This window comes from Anomaloglossus baeobatrachus (assembly GCF_048569485.1).
Source record: "Anomaloglossus baeobatrachus isolate aAnoBae1 chromosome 5 unlocalized genomic scaffold, aAnoBae1.hap1 SUPER_5_unloc_5, whole genome shotgun sequence".
Classification (NCBI taxonomy): Eukaryota; Metazoa; Chordata; class Amphibia; order Anura; family Aromobatidae; genus Anomaloglossus; species Anomaloglossus baeobatrachus.
Window position 1 is genome coordinate 154736 of NW_027441809.1, and position 20934 is coordinate 175669.

The window sequence follows — 20934 nt, forward strand, 5'->3', positions numbered from 1 at the left end:
AATATAATGAAGAGGTAAGGATGTGGTGCGCTCAGAGGCCGCTCTCATACCTCCTGTCCATCTGCCACACATTACACACTGGCGAGGTAATATAATGAAGAGCTAAGGATGTGGTGCGGTCAGAGGCCGTTCTCATACCTCCTGTCCGTCTGCCACACATTACACACCGGCCAGGTAATATAATGAAGAGCTAAGGCTGTGGTGCGGTAGAGGCCGTTCTCATACCTCCTGTCCATCTGCCACACATTACACACCGGCCAGGTAATATAATGAAGAGCTAAGGATGTGGTGCGGTCAGAGGCCGTTCTCATACCTCCTGTCCATGTGCCACACATTACACACCGGCCAGGTAATACAATGAAGAGCTATGGATGTGGTGCGGTCAGAGGCCGTTCTCATACCTCCTGTCCATCTGCCACACATTACACACCGGCCAGGTAATATAATGAAGAGCTAAGGATGTGGTGCGGTAGAGGCCGTTCTCACACCTCCTGTCCATCTGCCACACATTACACACCGGCCAGGTAATACAATGAAGAGCTATGGATGTGGTGCGGTCAGAGGCCGTTCTCACACCTCCTGTCCATCTGCCACACATTACACACCGGCCACTGTCACAGGTCTGGGAAGTTAACGAACAGCAATTCCATCTTTAGGCCCTGTGCGCACGCTGCGTATTTTGCCACGTTTTTTGGTGGTTTGTTGCCCAAAACTGCATGCATTGTCTTCCCCAGCAAAGTCTATGAGAACTCAGACAGGCTGTGCGCACGTCGCTTCTTTGTTCCTTGCAGTTTTTGTGGAAGGAAAAAGCAGCAGCATGTCACTTCTTTCTGTGTTTTGGAGGACTGGCAGATCAATCCCCCGCTGGCTCCAGGTCAGCGGGGGGATTGATCCCCGGTGTCTGGTCAGATGCTGGTCCCCATAAAAAGTCTATGGGGACTAGAATCCGGCACAAAGGGGTAGGAGCAAGCACTTCATACTCACCGATCACCGGCGCGGCTGTCACACTGCTCCTGCGGCCTCTCCTTCTTCCTGGGCCGCTCATTAAGCTCATACATATTCACGGCTTCCCCTGCCCACTGGTGGCTGTGATTGGTTGCAGTCAGATGCACCCCCACACTGACTGACAGCTGTCTGACTGCAACCAATCACAGCCGCCGGTGGGTCTATATTGTACAGTAAAATAACAGCGTGCAGTCCCCTCAATTTCGATACCCAGCTAAGGTAAAGCCTCACAACTGGTGGCTAGTATTCTCAGACTGGAGAGGCCTATGGTTATTAGGCTGCCCCCCCCCCCAGCCTAAAAATATCAGACTGCAGCCTCCCGGATCGCTGCATCCATTAGATGTGACAATCCCAGCACTTTACCTGGATCATCTTGATTGCCCTGGTGTGATGGTAATCGGGGTAATAATAAGGAGTGAATAGCAGCCCATAGCTGCCACTAAGTCCTAAATTAGTGATGGTAGCGTCTATGAGACCCCAAATAAGAGAGGAAATCCAGCAACAGCTTCATTAAAAGAAACTTTATTAAAGACAGTGGGAAAAAAAGGACACCCTGTCCATCACCACGTCTCACACAGATGACACAGAGAAGCATCAATACAAACATTATATAAGTACACCCCATATAATACACAGTGCAGAGAATATACAAGTACACCCCATATAATACACAGTGCAGAGAATATATAAGTACACCCCATATAATACACAGCACAGAGAATATATAAGTACACCCCATATAATACACAGCACAGAGAATATATAAGTACACCCCATATAATACACAGCACAGAGAATATATAAGTACACCCCATATAATACACAGCACAGAGAATATATAAGTACACCCCATATAATACACAGCACAGAGAATATATAAGTACACCCCATATAATACACAGCACAGAGAATATACACACAGAGATATCCTCTTATGTCACTTGTGGGATTCTCTCCAATAGATGAAACCTTCATATTCACTGGATGAGGAAGAATTCTCTGTGGAGCCGACATTGCCCCGAACTCTATAAAGAAAAATGACCAATAATTAGTAATAATAATAATGCCAAAAATTCCCATAAACTGTGTATAATGAATGCGCTGATAATCACCTGCTAATAAACACATCAGTATCAGTCACAGATCATTGTGGAATTCAGCCCTTTGGGATCTCTGGCTCCAGCTTTAATATCCAATGGGCTTCCCTTATATACAGTGACTGCTCCAATCCCCTCCTCCTGGCTCTATCCCCCCGCTCCATGCCTCTAATGGGAAAAGACAACAGGGACGCCGGGTGCTGCTCTGCGACTCCCCCACAGACAGAGCATTGCATCCCCCCCCTTCCCCCAGGCAGAGCATCGCACCCTCTCTCTCTCTCTCCCCCCCAGGGCAGAGCATCGCACCCTCTCTCTCTCTCTCCCCCCCAGGGCAGAGCATCGCACCCCCTCTCTCCCCCCCAGGGCAGAGCATCGCACCCCCTCTCTCCCCCCCAGGGCAGAGCATCGCACCCTCTCCCTTCCCACAGTCAGAGCATCGCACTTACTGCTGCACACTATTGCACCCAGAGACGGTGACCTACAATCCCTTTTTATTTCCCCCTGAGGCTCATACATGATAATCTCCATCAGATATTACCTCCTGTTATATCAGACCCAGGGCTGGAAACAGCAGAAACAGGGAAGAGGGGAAACATCCTGCTGCTTGTACAGCAACTGCGCACTGACTGCCGGGAACTACAGGCTCCTCCCACACAAGAGGCCGGTCACATGGGTGTGACGTCAGCAGAGGTCCTTCTGGCCACTGGGATCTAGACTCTACCATATATCTAGTGTGCGGCTCTGCAGGTGGAGGTAGGTGCAGGGTATTATATATCTAGTGTGCGGCTCTGCAGGTGGAGGTAGGTGCAGGGTATTATATATCTAGTGTGCGGCTCTGCAGGTGGAGGTAGGTGCAGGGTATTATATATCTAGTGTGCGGCTCTGCAGGAGGAGGTAGGTGCAGGGTATTATATATCTAGTGTGCGGCTCTGCAGGTGGAGGTAGGTGCAGGTTATTATATATCTAGTGTGCGGCTCTGCAGGTGGAGGTAGGTGCAGGGTATTATATATCTAGTGTGCGGCTCTGCAGGTGGAGGTAGGTGCAGGGTATTATATATCTAGTGTGCGGCTCTGCAGGAGGAGGTAGGTGCAGGGTATTATATATCTAGTGTGCGGCTCTGCAGGTGGAGGTAGGTGCAGGGTATTATATATCTAGTGCGCGGCTCTGCAGGTGGAGGTAGGTGCAGGGTATTATATATCTAGTGCGCGGCTCTGCAGGTGGAGGTAGGTGCAGGGTATTATATATCTAGTGCGCGGCTCTGCAGGTGGAGGTAGGTGCAGGGTATTATATATCTAGTGCGCGGCTCTGCAGGTGGAGGTAGGTGCAGGGTATTATATATCTAGTGCGCGGCTCTGCAGGTGGAGGTAGGTGCAGGGTATTATATATCTAGTGTGCGGCTCTGCAGGAGGAGGTAGGTGCAGGGTATTATATATCTAGTGTGCGGCTCTGCAGGTGGAGGTAGGTGCAGGGTATTATATATCTAGTGTGCGGCTCTGCAGGTGGAGGTAGGTGCAGGGTATTATATATCTAGTGTGCGGCTCTGCAGGTGGAGGTAGGTGCAGGGTATTATATATCTAGTGTGCGGCTCTGCAGGTGGAGGTAGGTGCAGGGTATTATATATCTAGTGTGCGGCTCTGCAGGTGGAGGTAGGTGCAGGGTATTATATATCTAGTGTGCGGCTCTGCAGGTGGAGGTGTGTGGAGATTCCCCATTACTGGGGCAGGCGGCATTAACCCCTTCAGCTCTGAGACTTTCTTGGTGTCTTTCTATCGCTGATTTCTATGAATCGTGAGGTTTTTGTTCCTTTTCCTCTGATAGATACAGACGCCCCAACTATGAGAGGCCGGAAGTGAGGAAACCCGTCTGCCCTCAGTCCCCGGCCCCTTTCTGCCCTCAGTCCTCAGCCCCTTTCTGCCCTCAGTCCTAGGCCCCTTTCTGCCCTTAGTCCCCGGCCCCTTTCTGCCCTCGGTCCTCAGCCCCTTTCTGCCCTCGGTCCTCAGCCCCTTTCTGCCCTCGGTCCTCAGCCCCTTTCTGCCCTCGATCCTCGGCCCCTTTCTGCCCTCGGTCCTCGGCCCCTTTTGGTCCTCGGCCCCTTTCTCCCCTCGGTCCTCGGCCCCTTTCTGCCCTCGGCCCCTTTCTGCCCTCGGTCCCTTTCTGCCCTCAGTCCTCGGCCCCTTTCTGCCCTCAGTCCTCGGCCCCTTTTGGTCCTCGGCCCCTTTCTCCCCTCGGTCCTCGGCCCCTTTCTGCCCTCGGCCCCTTTCTGCCCTCGGCCCCTTTCTGCCCTCGGCCCCTTTCTGCCCTCGGCCCCTTTCTGCCCTCGGTCCCTTTCTGCCCTCGGTCCTCGGCTCCTTTCTGCCCTCAGTCCTCAGCCCCTTTCTGCCCCCACACAGTATAATGTTCCCCCAGAATGTTCCCATTATTTGTTTCCCCTTATTATCTCCAGTAATTGTATTATTACAGCGGATTCTGTATGATGTTACATCGTCATCTTCTCCCCATTCAGGTCCCTACAATATCGGATCCTCTCAGTGGAGATCTTCTATAGAAGAGAATTCTCCTGATTGCCCCGTGAAGGATGGATATGGACAGGGACAAGATGGCGGAGAGGATATTACACCTCACCCTAGAGATCCTCTACCGGCTTACTGGAGAGGTGAGAGATTCTGATGACGTCACATTACATCATTCTTATCTATGGGAATAACAGATGGACAGAACTGGAGAGGTGAGGACTCTGGAAATGTCTGGAGTGAGATTTATTACTGTGTCTCTCCATGACCAGGATTACACAGTAGTGAAGAAGACCTCTAGTGAGCGCTGTCAGGCCCCTGTGTCTGAGGGATGGGGAAGACCCCTGAGCCCAATCACGGGGCCTCCACCTCACCCCCCGATACATGAGGACATCAATGACCAGAAGATCCTAGAACTCACCTACAAGATGATTGAGCTGCTGACTGGAGAGGTGACACTGCTGGGAATGCTGGGACATTATACAGTAACGCTATGAAGGGATCGGGGGTGACGGTATCATTGTATGTGTCAGGTTCCTATAAGGTGTCAGGACGTCACCGTCTATTTCTCCATGGAGGATTGGAAGTATTTAGAAGGACACAAAGATCTGTACAAGGACGTCATGATGGAGGTTCCCCAGCCCCTCACACCACCAGGTAATAGGACTAAATACACACGGCCTATAATTATCTGTATGTAAGAAATGAATTCAGTCCCTGTATGTGTCTCCTCCAGTTCTATCCAGTAAGAGGACAACACCAGAGAGATGTCCCCGTCCTCTTCTCCCACAGGACTGTAACCAAGAAGACCCCGATGTTCCTCAGGATCATCAGGTAGATGGAGAGAAGGAGCCATGAAATTCCCCTATGATGTGTAGACGGCTGTGAAGGTCTTGTGCTCAGTCTTGTTTTATCCTCCAGTATTATATGTGTTATACTTGTGTAATGAGAGCAGTGGAGATGGCAGGATTAGAGCTGATCATAGATGGGACTTCTCCATCTGTCTGTGACTTTTACAATATTTGTTTCAGGGGGAAGATCTGCCCCATATTAATACTACAGAGACATATGTGAGGGGTGATGAGCGGAGTAAAGAGGAGATTCCTACAGATAACCGCCCAGGTGAGTAGTGACCACCAAATGCAGAGAAGTCACAGATTCTTCTCAGTCACCGGCTGTGGCTGCTTTGTCAGGGTTGTAGTCCAGCCATATCAAATGGTCACCATTCTGCTGCTAGACCACCACATGCTCCTCCACCCAAGCTGCCCAGATTTCCTATCTGCAAAGCCAAATGACAGTGTACGTAGAATGTGCAGACAACTTAGAAAATCATGGGAAGAAGAATCTAATCAGTATGGTGGACCCCTAAGAGAAAGCGGAGGGTAATGATGCTGGTGACCTCCTAGATTCTTAGTTTGCTGCCGTGTTCACCAGGTGAATAAAGATTGATTGTTCTCAGTGGGAGAAGCAAAATAATAATCTTGTAGTTGATAAAGAGACCTCAGTAGTCTGGAAAGCTTGCTTTGTAATATCATTTATTATATTTTTATTCGCCATTAATAAGTATCATAAATACAAGATTCCTATTGTTTCTCACATTTAGAACAATGAATCCATCTTCCTAGTATTTTGGCATCTTATTGATGGATCTTTCTTCTGTCCCTTCTGCTGAATGTGCTGATAGGGTTGAATTATCCCATAGGGGGTACAGCCGGTCAGCCCACCCACGTGATTTCCACAATATAATTAGAATGAAAAAAAGGAAAGTAATTAACACAAAGTTCTGATATTTTTACCTTCAAGAGCCTGAAAGATATTTTGTTTGTTTAGAATTCCACAAATGTTCACTATAAAAAAAACTTGTACTCAAGCATCAAAAATCAAAAACTCTGTTTTTAGTCACAGTAAGTGAATGTGCAAATCAAAAATTCCCCAAGAGGTGTAGGCAGAACCACCAAAACGAAAATAGTGATACAACCAAAATATATGAATAAAATATCACATTTTTATTGAAAATTACATAAAAAAAGAAATAGCACCCCCCGAGCAAGTTACTTGCAGACGAAACATACGTCGGGGTCAGCAGCTTGCAGAATATTTTGACCATCTACTAAGGTATTCATTTAATACCCACTAACTATTATATCATTGCGCTTATTTTACGATTGTCCCTTAGACCTTACATATGTTGATATTCACAGTGTATTTTGGGGATTCTTTTTGCACTGGCACACTTAATACAGTTTCAGTTCTCCATAGGCCCTGTATTTCACTATTCCATGCTGTCACGCTCCCCGGGTCCTCTGCTCCGCTTCCCGGCTCACCTGCCACGCTCCCCGCTCTCCAGCCTCCATCGCCCGCGCTTCCCAGGCCTCCTGGTCCCCGCTCCCGGCGCCCGTCGGCTTCCCAGCCCCAGCCCGGCTCTGCTGCGTCCTCCTCTCAGCTTCCTGCCCTGGCTTCTGGCACCCGGGCCGCGCGCATGCGCATTAGGGCGCACGCGCGGTCACTGACCCTTTCTTAAAGGGCCAGTGTCCACTGACAGGAAATGAAGCACACAGGTACGGGGTATAAAGGGGTGCAATGTCCAAGGGGGCGGGGCCTGATCTTCGTGTTTCCCAAGCTAGGAGTCAGGTCTCCTTGTGTTCCTGTGAGATACTTACCTCTCTCTCTTCTAGAGCCGATCCTGCATTGCCATCCGGTCCTGCCGTATCCCGAACCCCGAACGCTGCCTATCTGCCATCCTGACAGTCCGCACCTTCTCTGTTCCCTGCGGTGACCCGTCATCTCGCTCCAACGGTTCCGGACCCCGCCTGACATCATCCCGGCTTCCGAACCTGAGCTCCGTCACCCGGACCACCATCAGTGACCCCGTGGTTCCAGGGACTTCTCCATTGTGCTCTTGTGCGCGGACTGTTCTGCTACCTATAGTGCTCCGGCTACCGGACTCCTTTCCCTCATCGGGGAGTTCGGCCCAGTGGATCCACCTTCTGGGTCTGCCCATCCACCTGGCCCTAACAGTAAGATCAGGCCATGGATCCCGCCGAAGCACTAGCGGCCTTGCATGAGGAACTCCAACGCCAGCGTGAAGTCCAGACCCGCATGCTGAACTTTATGACTTCCGTGGACGCCCGCTTGAACACGCTACAAGCATCGGTCACATCTTCAGCACCTCCGGCCTCCACTAGGCAATCCACGGCTCCCGCTCCCGTGGCAGCCTCCTCGGATGCTTCCAGACTTCGTTTGGCCCCACCACCCCGGTACGCCGGAGATCCCAAGACCTGCAGGGGGTTTATAAACCAATGCTCCCTCCATTTCACGCAGCTGCCGCACTTGTTTGCCTCCGACCAAGCCAAGGTCGCCTTCATAATGTCTCACCTAGAGGGCGAGGCACTGGCGTGGATGAACCCCTTGTGGGAGAAGGAGGACCCTATGACCAAGAACCTCCAGGAGTTCCTGCAGGCTTTTCGCGGCACCTTTGACGAGCCCGGACGCGCCTCCCGTCTGCTTCATCTCTTCTCCGGTTACGTCAGGGAACTCTGACGGTGGGTCAATACGCCATTCGTTTTCGCACCTTGGCTTCGGAACTCGGGTGGAATAACGAGGCCCTAACCGCCGCCTTCTGGGAAGGACTCTCGGGTCGAATCAAAGATGAGCTGGCTGGTCGTGACGTACCGTCCACCCTGGACGCCCTGATCACCCTAGCGACTCGAGTGGACATTCGCTTTCAGGAGCGGTCCAAAGAGGTGTCCCGTGAGAGACGCCCGGTACGGCATTCTTCTCCTCCGCAGAAATCCGCCGTACTCCAGTCAACGGCATCTGGTGTCTCCGTCCATGAGCCCATGCAGGTCGACCGTGTGCGACAGTCTGAACAACGTCGAGCAGAGCGGCTCGCCAAGGGTCTCTGCTTCTACTGCGGAGAGGGCACACACCTGCTACGCTCCTGTCCAGAGAGGCTGGGAAACTCCAAAGCCTAGGGTCGGTAGGAGAGGCCACCCTAGGTGCTGGGACTCTCTCAGACCCGGTTACATGGACTGTGCAAGTGACAACGGGAGAGACGCGGTTCACGGCTGAGGCGTACCTCGATTCTGGGGCAGCAGGCAATTTCATCCAGCAGGCCACGGTGGACAAGTACCAGGTGCCTGTTACTCCGCTCGACAAACCCCTCGTGATTGCCTCTGTGGATGGGAGACCCCTCTCTGACACCATCTCCTGGATCACCAGGCCAGTTGAATTGCGTATCGGTGCTCTGCACACCGAGAACATCGCTCTCTACGTCCTCCCACACATGTCACATCAAATCCTGCTGGGCCTTCCTTGGTTACGGACACACGAACCTTCAGTCAGCTGGGGCACTGGTGAAATCACTCGATGGGGCTCTTCTTGCCATGAGAACTGTCTGAAGACCATACAACCCATCCGGCGACCTCCGGTTCCAGAGTCCCTACCGGGACTACCCTCAGCCTATTGGTCCTTCGCGGACGTCTTTGATAAGAAGGAGTCAGAGGTACTTCCGCCACATCGTCCTTACGATTGTGCCATTGACCTGCTCCCGGGAACTACACCACCTCGAGGACGGATATATCCACTGTCTCCAGCCGAAACAAGGGCCATGTCTTCTTACATCACAGAGAGCCTGGCAAGGGGATTCATTCGGAGATCCTCCTCTCCTGCTGGAGCAGGCTTCTTCTTCGTAAAGAAGAAAGAGGGCGACTTACGCCCATGCATAGACTACCGGGGATTGAATCAAATCACCGTAAAAAACAAGTATCCCCTGCCGCTCATCCCCGAATTGTTTGATCGGCTCAGAGGAGCTCGCGTGTTCACCAAGTTGGATCTTCGGGGTGCCTACAATCTGGTCCGTATCCGCTCGGGGGACGAATGGAAGACCGCGTTTAACACTCGCGATGGGCACTATGAATACTGCGTGATGCCCTTCGGCCTGTGTAACGCACCAGCAGTCTTCCAAGAATTAGTGAACGACGTGTTCCGGGACCTTCTCTACGTCTGTGTGGTGGTATATCTGGATGACATCCTTGTCTTCTCTCCGGACCTTCAGACCCACCGAGAGAACGTGCAACTGGTTCTACAAAGACTGAGAGAGAATCGTCTGTACGCCAAGTACGAGAAGTGTGTCTTCGAACAGTCTTCTCTCCCCTTCCTGGGTTACCTCATCACTGATACCGGACTGCAGATGGATCCAAAGAAGGTCTCTTCCATTCTCAACTGGCCTCCTCCTTCTGGACTGAAGGCAATCCAACGCTTTCTGGGATTCGCCAACTATTACCGCCAGTTCATCCCTCATTTCTCTGCTCTGACTGCTCCTCTCTCCGCCTTGACCAAGAAGGGGGCTAATCCAAAAGACTGGTCACCTGACGCCGACGCCGTGTTTGGCTCCCTAAAGCGGGCCTTTGCCTCCTCTCCTGTACTCCACCGTCCGGAGTTAAACCGCCAGTTCACCTTGGAGGTGGATGCCTCCTCCTCGGGAGCCGGAGCAGTGCTCATGCAGAAGTCCTCCTCCGGGAAGATGGTGACTTGCGGTTTCTTCTCCAAGAGCTTCTCAGCGCCTGAACGCAATTACACCATCGGTGACCGAGAACTATTGGCAGTCAAACTGGCTCTGGAGGAATGGCGTTATCTTCTGGAAGGAGCAGTGTACCCCGTTATAATTTACACGGACCACAAGAACCTGGAATACCTGCGGTCTGCTCAGCGACTGAACCCACGGCAAGCCAGGTGGTCCTTATTCTTTGCCCGGTTCGATTTCCAGCTCCATTTCCGACCCGCGAACAAGAACGTACGCGCTGATGCCTTGTCTAGGTCTTTCATGCCCATGGAGCAGGAAGAGGAGACATCCCAACCCATCATCTGTCCAAGTAAGATTATTCCGGTGGCTCCTGTCACCCTGGCCCAGATACCGCCCGGGAAGACCTATGTCTCTGAGACTGACAGGCAAAAAGTGTTACACTGGGGCCATGCCTCGAAAACAGCCGGTCATGCTGGCCAGAAAAGAACTTGGAGTGCGATTGTACGTCATTATTGGTGGCCATCCCTTCGCACGGACGTCGCCTCTTTTGTCTCTGCCTGCTCCTCTTGTGCCAGGAACAAGACGCCCAAACACCTGCTATATGGCCGTCTTCTGCCTCTGCCTATACCCTCAGTTCCCTGGCAACACATTGCGATGGACTTTATTACGGACTTGCCATTGTCCTCCGGACACACAGTCATATGGGTAGTGGTGGATCGGTTCTCTAAAATGGCCCATTTCGTCCCTATGGCTGGACTGCCCTCTGCCCAGGAACTCGCGGACGCCTATATACATCACATCTTCCGCTTGCATGGCTTTCCATCACACATTGTGTCCGACAGAGGAACTCAGTTTACCTCCCGCTTCTGGAGGGCTCTCTGCAAGCATCTGGGAGTAACCCTGGACTTTTCTTCAGCCTACCATCCTCAGTCGAACGGCCAAGTGGAACGGGTCAATCAGATTTTGACCTCTTTCTTACGTCACTACGTCAACGCCCATCATGACGATTGGTCCACACTTCTTCATTGGGCTGAATTCTCCCATAATCACCACGTCAGTGAGTCCTCCTCCAGTTCTCCCTTCCATGTCGTCTACGGACTTCAGCCTTCGGTCCCATTGCCTGTATCCTCTTCCTCGGATGTCCCTGCTGCTGATGCGGTAGTCCGTGACTTTATAACCATTTGGGACTCAGTTAAGGCGTCCCTTGCACGTGCATCCCTGCGGATGAAGAGACACGCAGACAAGAGACGTCTGGATCCTCCGTGTTTCTCCCCCGGAGATCTCGTCTGGCTTGCTTCCAAGTACGTCCGATTGAAGTTACCATCTTACAAGCTGGGTCCTCGCTACATCGGACCGTTTAAAGTCCTCGGCAAGATCAATGAGGTCTCCTACAAACTGCAGCTCCCGGCCACGATGAGGATACCCAACTCCTTCCACGTCTCTCTGCTCAAGCCGGTTGTCCTTGGTCCCTTCTCCGCTGCTGCCAGTCCGGCTCCTCCTCCTATTGCTGATGACGACATATATGCGGTAAGGGATATCGTGGCCATGAAGACCGTACGGGGTCGACAGTTCTTTCTGGTGGACTGGGCAGGGTATGGTCCTGAGGATAGGTCCTGGGAGCCCAGAGAGAATGTGGGTACTCCTCTGATCCGTGCCTTCCTGTCCCGGTTGCGGGGAGGGGGGAGTGGGGGGGGTACTGTCACGCTCCCCGGGTCCTCTGCTCCGCTTCCCGGCTCACCTGCCACGCTCCCCGCTCTCCAGCCTCCATCGCCCGCGCTTCCCAGGCCTCCTGGTCCCCGCTCCCGGCGCCCGTCGGCTTCCCAGCCCCAGCCCGGCTCTGCTGCGTCCTCCTCTCAGCTTCCTGCCCTGGCTTCTGGCACCTGGGCCGCGCGCATGCGCATTAGGGCGCACGCGCGGTCACTGACCCTTTCTTAAAGGGCCAGTGTCCACTGACAGGAAATGAAGCACACAGGTACGGGGTATAAAGGGGTGCAATGTCCAAGGGGGCGGGGCCTGATCTTCGTGTTTCCCAAGCTAGGAGTCAGGTCTCCTTGTGTTCCTGTGAGATACTTACCTCTCTCTCTTCTAGAGCCGATCCTGCATTGCCATTCGGTCCTGCCGTATCCCGAACCCCGAACGCTGCCTATCTGCCATCCTGACAGTCCGCACCTTCTCTGTTCCCTGCGGTGACCCGTCATCTCGCTCCAACGGTTCCGGACCCCGCCTGACATCATCCCGGCTTCCGAACCTGAGCTCCGTCACCCGGACCACCATCAGTGACCCCGTGGTTCCAGGGACTTCTCCATTGTGCTCTTGTGCGCGGACTATTCTGCTACCTATAGTGCTCCGGCTACCGGACTCCTTTCCCTCATCGGGGAGTTCGGCCCAGTGGATCCACTTTCTGGGTCTGCCCATCCACCTGGCCCTAACACATGCACTATATTGTTTTTTCATAGTATTATATATGGTTTTACTTGTACTGTCCCCTGTATTGCTGCTATTAGGGTGTATCCCTGTCCTGATTTTATATTCTTTGCATGACTGTTTTTTTTATGTGCTTTTCAATAAAAATTTGATATTTTATTTATATATTTTAGTTCTGTCACTATTGTACTGGAGCATGTCTAATATGTCTTCAGGAATCGCATCTGTCAGAAAATATTGGTCCCTACAATAGTTTGGATTGCCGAGAGCCCCCGAGCCACATACTGTAATTACTCCAGATTTGTCACCTCTAGTTACTAAGTCAGTGACGGTGAAGGCTGTTGGGGTGGAGGGCGGTCATTTTAGTAAATATGTTATTTTCAATAGTCACAGTTATCTCTATAGTGGTTGTAACAGAGAACGGGGAGCCAGCATGATCTGAAATCCATGCATCATGTAAAAATTGCTAATTCACGGATTTATTCCAACTGTACTATAATAAAATGAGATTTTTAGCAAATAACTGATCAATTTTTTGAGCTACCCCTGCCAACGTCACAGCAAATCTCAATAGGGGGGGTTCTACTCTATATTATGTATTTCATTTCCGCCTTTATCAATGGTTGCTCTCTGGCACTGGGAAGGTCAGTTCTGATATAGTCCTGGTATGTGTAGAGCTTGCTCCACATGCTGGGACCTGGGCTGCCCTTTATCCATTATTACCTCTTTTGCAACATGGAAGCGGTTATATACAGTTTACAGGTATGTGTGCTCCATTAGGTTCTGCTTTTAATTTTATCTAGGAGGCCGCATGGCACATGAAATACATAATATAGTGTAGGATCCCCCTATTGAGCTTTGCCGTGATGTGGCAGGGGTGGCTCAAAAAATTGATCAATTATTTGCTAAAAATCTCATTTTTTTTATTATAGTACAGTTGGAATAAATCCGTGAATTAGCACTTTTTATATGATGCATGCCAATTTGAGATCGTGCTGGCTTCCCTCCCTCTATAGTAGTTAGTACCAAAGCCGCTCTTATTTAATTTCTTTCCACTGCAGCCAGTTTTCTGCTCCTATCCAGGCCCCATTTCTCCAATCTGACATCTGTCACTTTACATGATAACACCTTTGTAATGCTGAATCTGATCCCAGTGTTTCTGAGATTTTTTCTGTGGCATATTCTACTTTATCTTAGCTGTAATGTAAGGTTCATTTGTTTTGCATTTATTTAAAAACAACTGAAATTCTCCAAAAATGTAAAAGAATTAGAAGTGATCAAACATTGCATTTCATGCTCTTAAAACAAATAGTGAAGCCACAACATACAGTCAGTAAATAGCATTTACCTTATTCTGCTTTAGACTAAATGACTCTGGAAATTAGCATGGAGTGGATGTTGCAGAGTGAAAATTGCAAATCTACCATTTTAGTGGCCAACACATAGTGGCCAGCTTGTGCTCCACGAGACAAACTGTGAATATTTATGTGGGTTCTTCCCTGTGGCAATGCCATACATGTGGATAGTGACAGTGTCTGGATACACTACAAGGCTGAGAAGCATCTAGGATATTTGGCTTTGGGATTTGCTGGATTGGATTAAGAAGCCATGTCTCTTTGTTATCAAGAGTCTTTCAGCTACAACCATTGTGGAAATCCTCCACTGATAGAGAAGCAGTTTGGTATAATTTTATCCTACAAAATATTATTTGATGGCTTATTATTCCAATATACGAGAAGCAAAATGAATATAGAGGGTTGAACATCATGGCCTACTGGTTCCTGCTCTGAGGACTACTGTGTGATTGTAAATGGTTTTCTTGTATAAATACCGTATTTTTTGGACTATAAGACACACTTTTTTCCCTCCAAATGTTGGGGGATAGTGGGGGGTGCGTCTTATGGTCTGAATGTAGGGCATGGCTGCTGGGAATGAGGGTGCTGTGATGGAGCAGGTCATCGGGGGCACGAGCAGGCAGCAGCAGCAGCGTCTGCCGTGATCACGTGGGCCCGCTCCTTACATATGCACGCCCATCCTCCCGCCCATCTCTCAGCGCTTAAGCCGGTGCTGACAGGTGGGCGGAGTGATGGGCGAGAGGTGCGCGCATAGTAAAGAGCCGGCCGTGATCACCCCTGGCAACTACAGCCTGGAGTGATCATGTGCGGCTGTATTCACTGCCCTCCGCGCGTCATCATCAGCACGAGGTGCAGTGAATCAGTGTACTCACCGTTCCCCTGCAGCACCACGATGTCCTCCTGTCTGCTGACAGCGCTGTGGGGGCCGGCCACAATCCCTGCAGCATCGCGATGTCCTCCTGTCTGCCGGCCGCGCTGTGTGGAGACTAGCGGTGCTCACCGCGATGACGTCATCGCTGTGCGCACGTGTCCCCACAGCCGCGCCGGCACAGACAGGAGGACATCTCGATGCTGCAGGAATCGTGGCCGGCTCCCACAGCACTGCCGGCACAGACAGGAGGAGGAGCGATGCTGCGTGGAGCGAGGAAAGGGGAGTATGAACGTTTATTTTTTTTTCTGTGTGCCACAGGATGCAGGACATATAGCAGGATGATGGGGGTATATCAGGAGGATGATGGGGGGTATATGAGCAGGATGATGGGGAATATATGAGCAGGATGATGGCGGATATATGAGCAGGATGATTGGGGGTATATGAGCAGGATGATGGCGTATATAGCAGGATGATGGGGGGTATATTAGCAGGATGATGGCGTATATAGCAGGATGGGAGCACATACCAGGATGGGGGCACATACCAGGATGGCAGTATATAGCAAGATGGGGCTATACCAGTATGAGGGACATATATATATATACAAGGCAGGAGGATCATTACCAGGATGGGGTACCCTAGTAGAGAATTTGGGGACATTACCCCCATAACAGTGGCAGCAGCAGATTATCGCCCCATAACAGTGTGTCATGACCACATTTTTTGCGTAAAATTTTATTTTCCTATTTTCCTCCTCTAAAACCAGGGTGCGTCTTATGGTCTGGTGCGTCTTATAGTCCGAAAAATACGGTAATTACAATTTATATAACTTGTAATTTCTTTAGCTATGTTATACACACGTGTGCAAGCGAGAGTGACCCACTGGGCCACAGCACTGAATCAACCAGAAAGTGCATAACTAAGCAACTACCTCATCTTCAGTAGAGCCTCTGATGATGAGGATAGGTTTGTGCTGGTCAGAAGGCTTGCAAACGGGTGTCCACTGACATAGCCACTGATCAGGATCCGGTCTTTTTGTTCCCATTGATGGACGTTCTCTTGCTGCATACCTGCGAGCTGAGGAGTTCTGGAGATAGTGGGAGCCATGGCCTGGGCAAACTGTTATGCTTGCCGGTGCAAATGGGAGTGGGCCCACTGGACCGTAGTATCGTCTCAACCAGGAGGGGTGTATCTAAGCGGCTACCTCAGCTTCACTAGAGCCTTTGATGGTGAGATTAGGCTTTTGTTGGAAGGTAGATGCCAGGTGCTACTCCGGGGAGTCCTGGTACTGCAGCAGCGGGGATTGGATACTGACAGTCACTGATGTGGTTGGGTGCAGATTTGACATCTGGCCTAAGCAGATTTGACAGCTGAAACGACAGGTACAGCAGATACGGCAGGCACAGCTGATATAGATACATGCAGCATATTTCCTGGGCACAGCGGATACCAGGATACAGACACCTGTTCGAAAACACAGCATAAGGCTATGTGCGCACGTTGTGTTTTTTACCGTGTTTTTGTGGTGTGTTTTTGAGCTTAAAACTGCATGACTTTGCTTCCCCAGCAAAGTCTATGACTTTTTCTTTTTGCTGTCCGCAACCTGCTTTTTTTAAGCCGTGTTTTTAAGGTGAAAAAACACCTGAATATGTCAATTCTTTTCTGCGTTTTCCACCCATGCAATGCATTGGAAAAATGCAGCAAAACGCAGTGATCAAAAACGCAGCAAAACACAGCCAAAAACGCAATAAAAAACGCAGCGTTTTTACCGATGCGTTTTTGCCGCGGGTGCGTTTTTTTGTGTTTTTTGTTTCCAGAAACGCAGCGTTTTCCCTTTCGCCCATGACAGCACCACCTGAGAGATAGGTTCCGCCCACATCAGGACAGGAAACCCACTGATAAAAAGGCGGTACCTCTCCTCCACATCAGTTTGGTTTCCTGTCCTGATGGAAACTAATGTCTATTGATCATATATGCAGGGCCGCCACTTGGTCCTCTTCCTCTACCTTTTTCTGTCACTATAGACTTGACTTGTTCTCCACGGCCGACCCTTCTTGGTAGACGGGTATTACAGGCGGTGGTCCCTCCCTAAGGTGATTGGTCTCTAGAATCTCTCAGGTGGTGCTGTCATGGGCGAAAGGGAAAAATCTTAATTACTTACCAGTAATGGGATTTTCAGAAGCCCATGACAGCACCCTTAGTTCCCCCCCATTCACTGGTTATGGGCACCGTTCGGGGAGTGTTAGAGTTAATGGTGTATTCCTTTGGTGGTGGTGTGATTAACATTTTTGTTTGTGTTTTGTTGGTCCTCTCTGGCTCTGTAAACCTACTGATGTGGAGGAGAGGTACCGCCTTTTTACCAGTGGGTTTCCTGTCCTGATGTGGGCGGAACCTATCTCTCAGGTGGTGCTGTCATGGGCTTCTGAAAATCCCATTTCTGGTAAGTAATTAAGATTTTTTGAGATATGCAAAAACATCAGCATGCGCATATAGCCTAAGACTCAGCAAACAGAACAGAAACTGACAACTAGCAACCCGTATCTAAGGATAGACCACGTTGCCCAAGCACCTCTCATAGAGGGAGGATGCTTTAAATTCCTAGTGCCTCTTAGACATAAGTTGAGAGGCTGGGTTAGGGTACACTGACCCTTTAGTAAGAGGAGCACAAATGATTTAAGCACACTCCCAGGAGACCTGCCTGGCATATTGTAGGTCCTGAAAGACTGTGGCAGGGACTGTGGACATGGAAGCCACCATTGGACGGCCGGGAAGGTAAAACTGCGGGGATGCCAGTAACGGCATTACAAGTTATTTTATAAATTTATATCCTTAACTTTGAATATATTATTAAAAATAATTTTTGTTCTTGGCAGATTTCTGTACGAGGAGATTAGAGGCACAACTGACATCTTCAATTTTTAAATCAGATGACCTTGATATCACACAAGATATAACTGAAGTGAATGCCTCTATTCCAGATACACCATCATCCCTTCACAGCAAAGATCTATCATTTGATTCTTTTAAACAAGTCCAATCTTCTGATTTATCACAGTCTATTAAGAAAAATAAAAGTCACAAAAGAGGCATTACAAATCAAAGTGCTCTTACAGCAAAGAAGCTGTTTTCAACTTCAGAATATGGAAAAATCCATAAAAAAAATCATAGAGGGGAGAAAAGATTTTCTTCAGAGTCTGTTATGTTCCAGAGAACTCACACAGAAAAGAAGCCATATTTATGTTCAGAATGTGGGAAATGTTTTAACCTAAAATCACATCTTGTTACACATCAGAGAACTCACACAGGGGAAAAGCCTTTTTCATGTTCAGAATGTGGGAAATGTTTTGCACTTAAATCACATCTTGTTAGACACCAGAGAACTCACACAGGGGAGAAGCCATTTTCATGTGCAGAATGTGGGACATGTTTTGTACGTAAATCCAATCTTATTATGCATCAGAGAACTCACACAGGAGAGAAACCTTTTTCATGTTCAGAATGTGGGAAACGTTTTGCAGTTCAATCCACTCTTTCTAAACATAAAAGAATTCACACAGGGGAGAAGCCTTTTTTATGTGCAGAATGTGGGACATGTTTTGTACATAAATCCAATCTTGTTATGCATCAGAGAACTCACACAGGAGAGAAACCTTTTTCATGTTCAGAATGTGGGAAACGTTTTGCTGGTCAAACAACTCTTGCTAAACACAAAAGAATTCACACAGGGGAGAAACCCTTTTCATGTTCAGAATGCGGGAAACGTTTTGCAGGTCAATCAACTCTTGCTAAACACAAAAGAATTCACACAGGGGAGAAACCCTTTTCATGTTCAGAATGCGGGAAATATTTTGCAAATAAATCAAATTTTGTTATACATCATAGAAATCACACACAGGTGAAGCCATTTTCATGTTCAGAATGTGAGAAATGTTTTGCAGATCAATAAAATTTTGCTAAACACCAAAGACATCATACAGGGGCGAAACCCTTGTGATTAGAATGAAGGAAATACTTTACACAAGTGCATCATTTTAAACATCACAAAACTCACAATGGTTGAAGCCATTATCATACCTAGAAGGTGAGAAATGGTTTAATTGGAATTTATAATTTGTTTACCACTAAAAAAAATTCACATGGGGAGAAATCATATTCAGTCTTGCTCATCATTATTGACACCCAAGAAGTTGAAGTACATAATGTGGAATATCTCCTGAAAAAAATAAATCAAGTGAAACAGCTTTTTTGTATAGAGCACTCATGTTAAATACAAAAGAGAAAATGATAAACAACAATTTAAAACATAAAACAATGGGAAGGAAAAGTTAAAAAACATAAAGCTGTTGTGACACTGGTATTGGCACCCTTTACATTAACTTAGTATGGAAACACATTTTGACTCACATGTGGTAAATTTCAAATGAGAATCACCTGTGATAAATTGTCAGTGCCCGTGTGACATAAATTAGCCAATGAATAATGACTTTAGTATTTTAAAAAGCCACATATTAGGCCCTGTTCTTTTCTCACAATGGTGAAGACAAAGGAGCTGTCTGAGGACATCAAAACTGCTATTAATTGCAAACACAAGACTTCCAAAGGGTGTAAGGCTATCTCCAAAGACCTTGGTATCCCAGTTTCAACAGTGTGCAATGTTATTAAGAAGATTGCCAAGCATGAAACCATCAAGAGCCTCCCTGGGCATGGGGAAGAGAGGAAAATTTACAAGAGATGTATTTGAAGGTTGGTGCAAATAGAGGAAAAACCACCTTGTCAAACATTCAAAGACCTGAAGGACAACTTGGAACATTCTGGGATAATGGTTTCAACAAGTACCATACGCCACATACTAAACCAAGCAGAGCTTTTTGGGCAAGGCCAAGGAAGGAACCATTGCTGAAGAAAAAACATAAAAAGGAAAGACTGATCTTTGCCAAAAGTATATTGAGAAACTGCACTCCTTCCGGGAAAATGTTCTGTGGACATATGATACAAAAATAGACCTTTTAGGCATTGCAAAGCAACAGTTTGTTTGTAGATGGTGCAATGAAGCTTTTAAGGAAAATAACACCCTAACAACCTCTAAGCATGGTGGAGGATCCATAATGCTATGGGGTTGCTTTGCTGCGTCTAGTACTGGAGGCCTTGACCGTATCACAGGAATCATGAACTCAGAGAATTATCAAGAAATTTTAGAGCAAAATGTGCTACTGAGTGTAAGAAAACTTGGGTCCTCCAGCAAGACAATGACCAAACAGCACACATTAAAAAGTATACAGGAATGGTTGAAAAAGAAAAAATAGACTTTTAAAATGGCCAGCAATGAGTCCTGACCTCAATCCCATTGAAAATCTTTGGGGTGAGCTGAAATTTTCCATTGGGAGAAAGAACCCTGCAAACATTCAAGAGCTTGGCCAAACTATAAGGGAAGAGTGCGAGAAAATACCAGAGGAGAAGTGCAAGAAGCTTAGGGCGAAAACACACATCCGGCTTTTTGCCGTTTTGCCGGATCCGGCGCTCTCCCGTACAGTTAATACAGTACAATGACAGCGCAACAAGCGCCGGTCACATGCTGTCATGTGACCGGCGCATGTGACCCGGAAGTTACAGCGCTGTCATTGTACTGTATTAACTGTACGGGAGAGCGCCGGATCCGGCAAAACGGCAAAAAGCCGGATGTGTGTTTTCGCCCTTATAGATGGCTACAAGGAACGTTTGGAGGCTCATCAATGCCAAAGGGTGTGCAACCAAGTATTAATTAGGGGTGCAACCAAGTATTAATTAGGGGTGCAACAAAGTATTAATTAGGGGTATAACCAAGTATTAATTAGGGGTGTAACCAAGTATTAATTAGGGGTGCAACAAAGTATTAATTAGGGGTGTAACCAAGTATTAATTAGGGGTGCAACAAAGTATTAATTAGGGGTGTAACCTAGTATTAATTAGAGGTGTAGCCAAGTATTAATTAGGGTTTTTTATTGTTGCACATGCTGTTTATTCTGTTTCTTCTTTGAAATTGCAACATGTAAGTGACAATGTTTTATTGTTGTATTACTTTTTGGACCACTAATTAAAAAATCCTGAGGATATAACTTTAGTACAATTCCATTTATTTCTAAAGATATTGTGCAGTCTATGAAAAAAA

General features: G+C 48.4%; 2 protein-coding genes across 2 annotated transcripts in view; both read left to right on the top strand.

The window, feature by feature from the left end:
- The window catches only part of LOC142259266 (uncharacterized), a 343907-nt gene that overhangs the window by 144039 nt on the left and 178934 nt on the right, over positions 1–20934 (top strand). Inside the window, exons 2-7 of the mRNA XM_075331744.1 lie at positions 4606–4755; positions 4885–5064; positions 5146–5269; positions 5349–5446; positions 5644–5734; positions 17663–17890. Coding sequence (XP_075187859.1) covers positions 4678–4755; positions 4885–5064; positions 5146–5269; positions 5349–5446; positions 5644–5734; positions 17663–17890 — 799 coding nt within the window. The 5' untranslated portion in view covers positions 4606–4677. The remainder of the gene's footprint in view (positions 1–4605; positions 4756–4884; positions 5065–5145; positions 5270–5348; positions 5447–5643; positions 5735–17662; positions 17891–20934) is intronic.
- LOC142259263 (uncharacterized) lies at positions 17971–19258 on the top strand. Its single transcript, XM_075331742.1, has one exon. It carries the CDS (start codon positions 17989–17991, stop codon positions 18733–18735), a length of 747 nt encoding a protein of 248 aa, XP_075187857.1. The 5' UTR covers positions 17971–17988; the 3' UTR covers positions 18736–19258.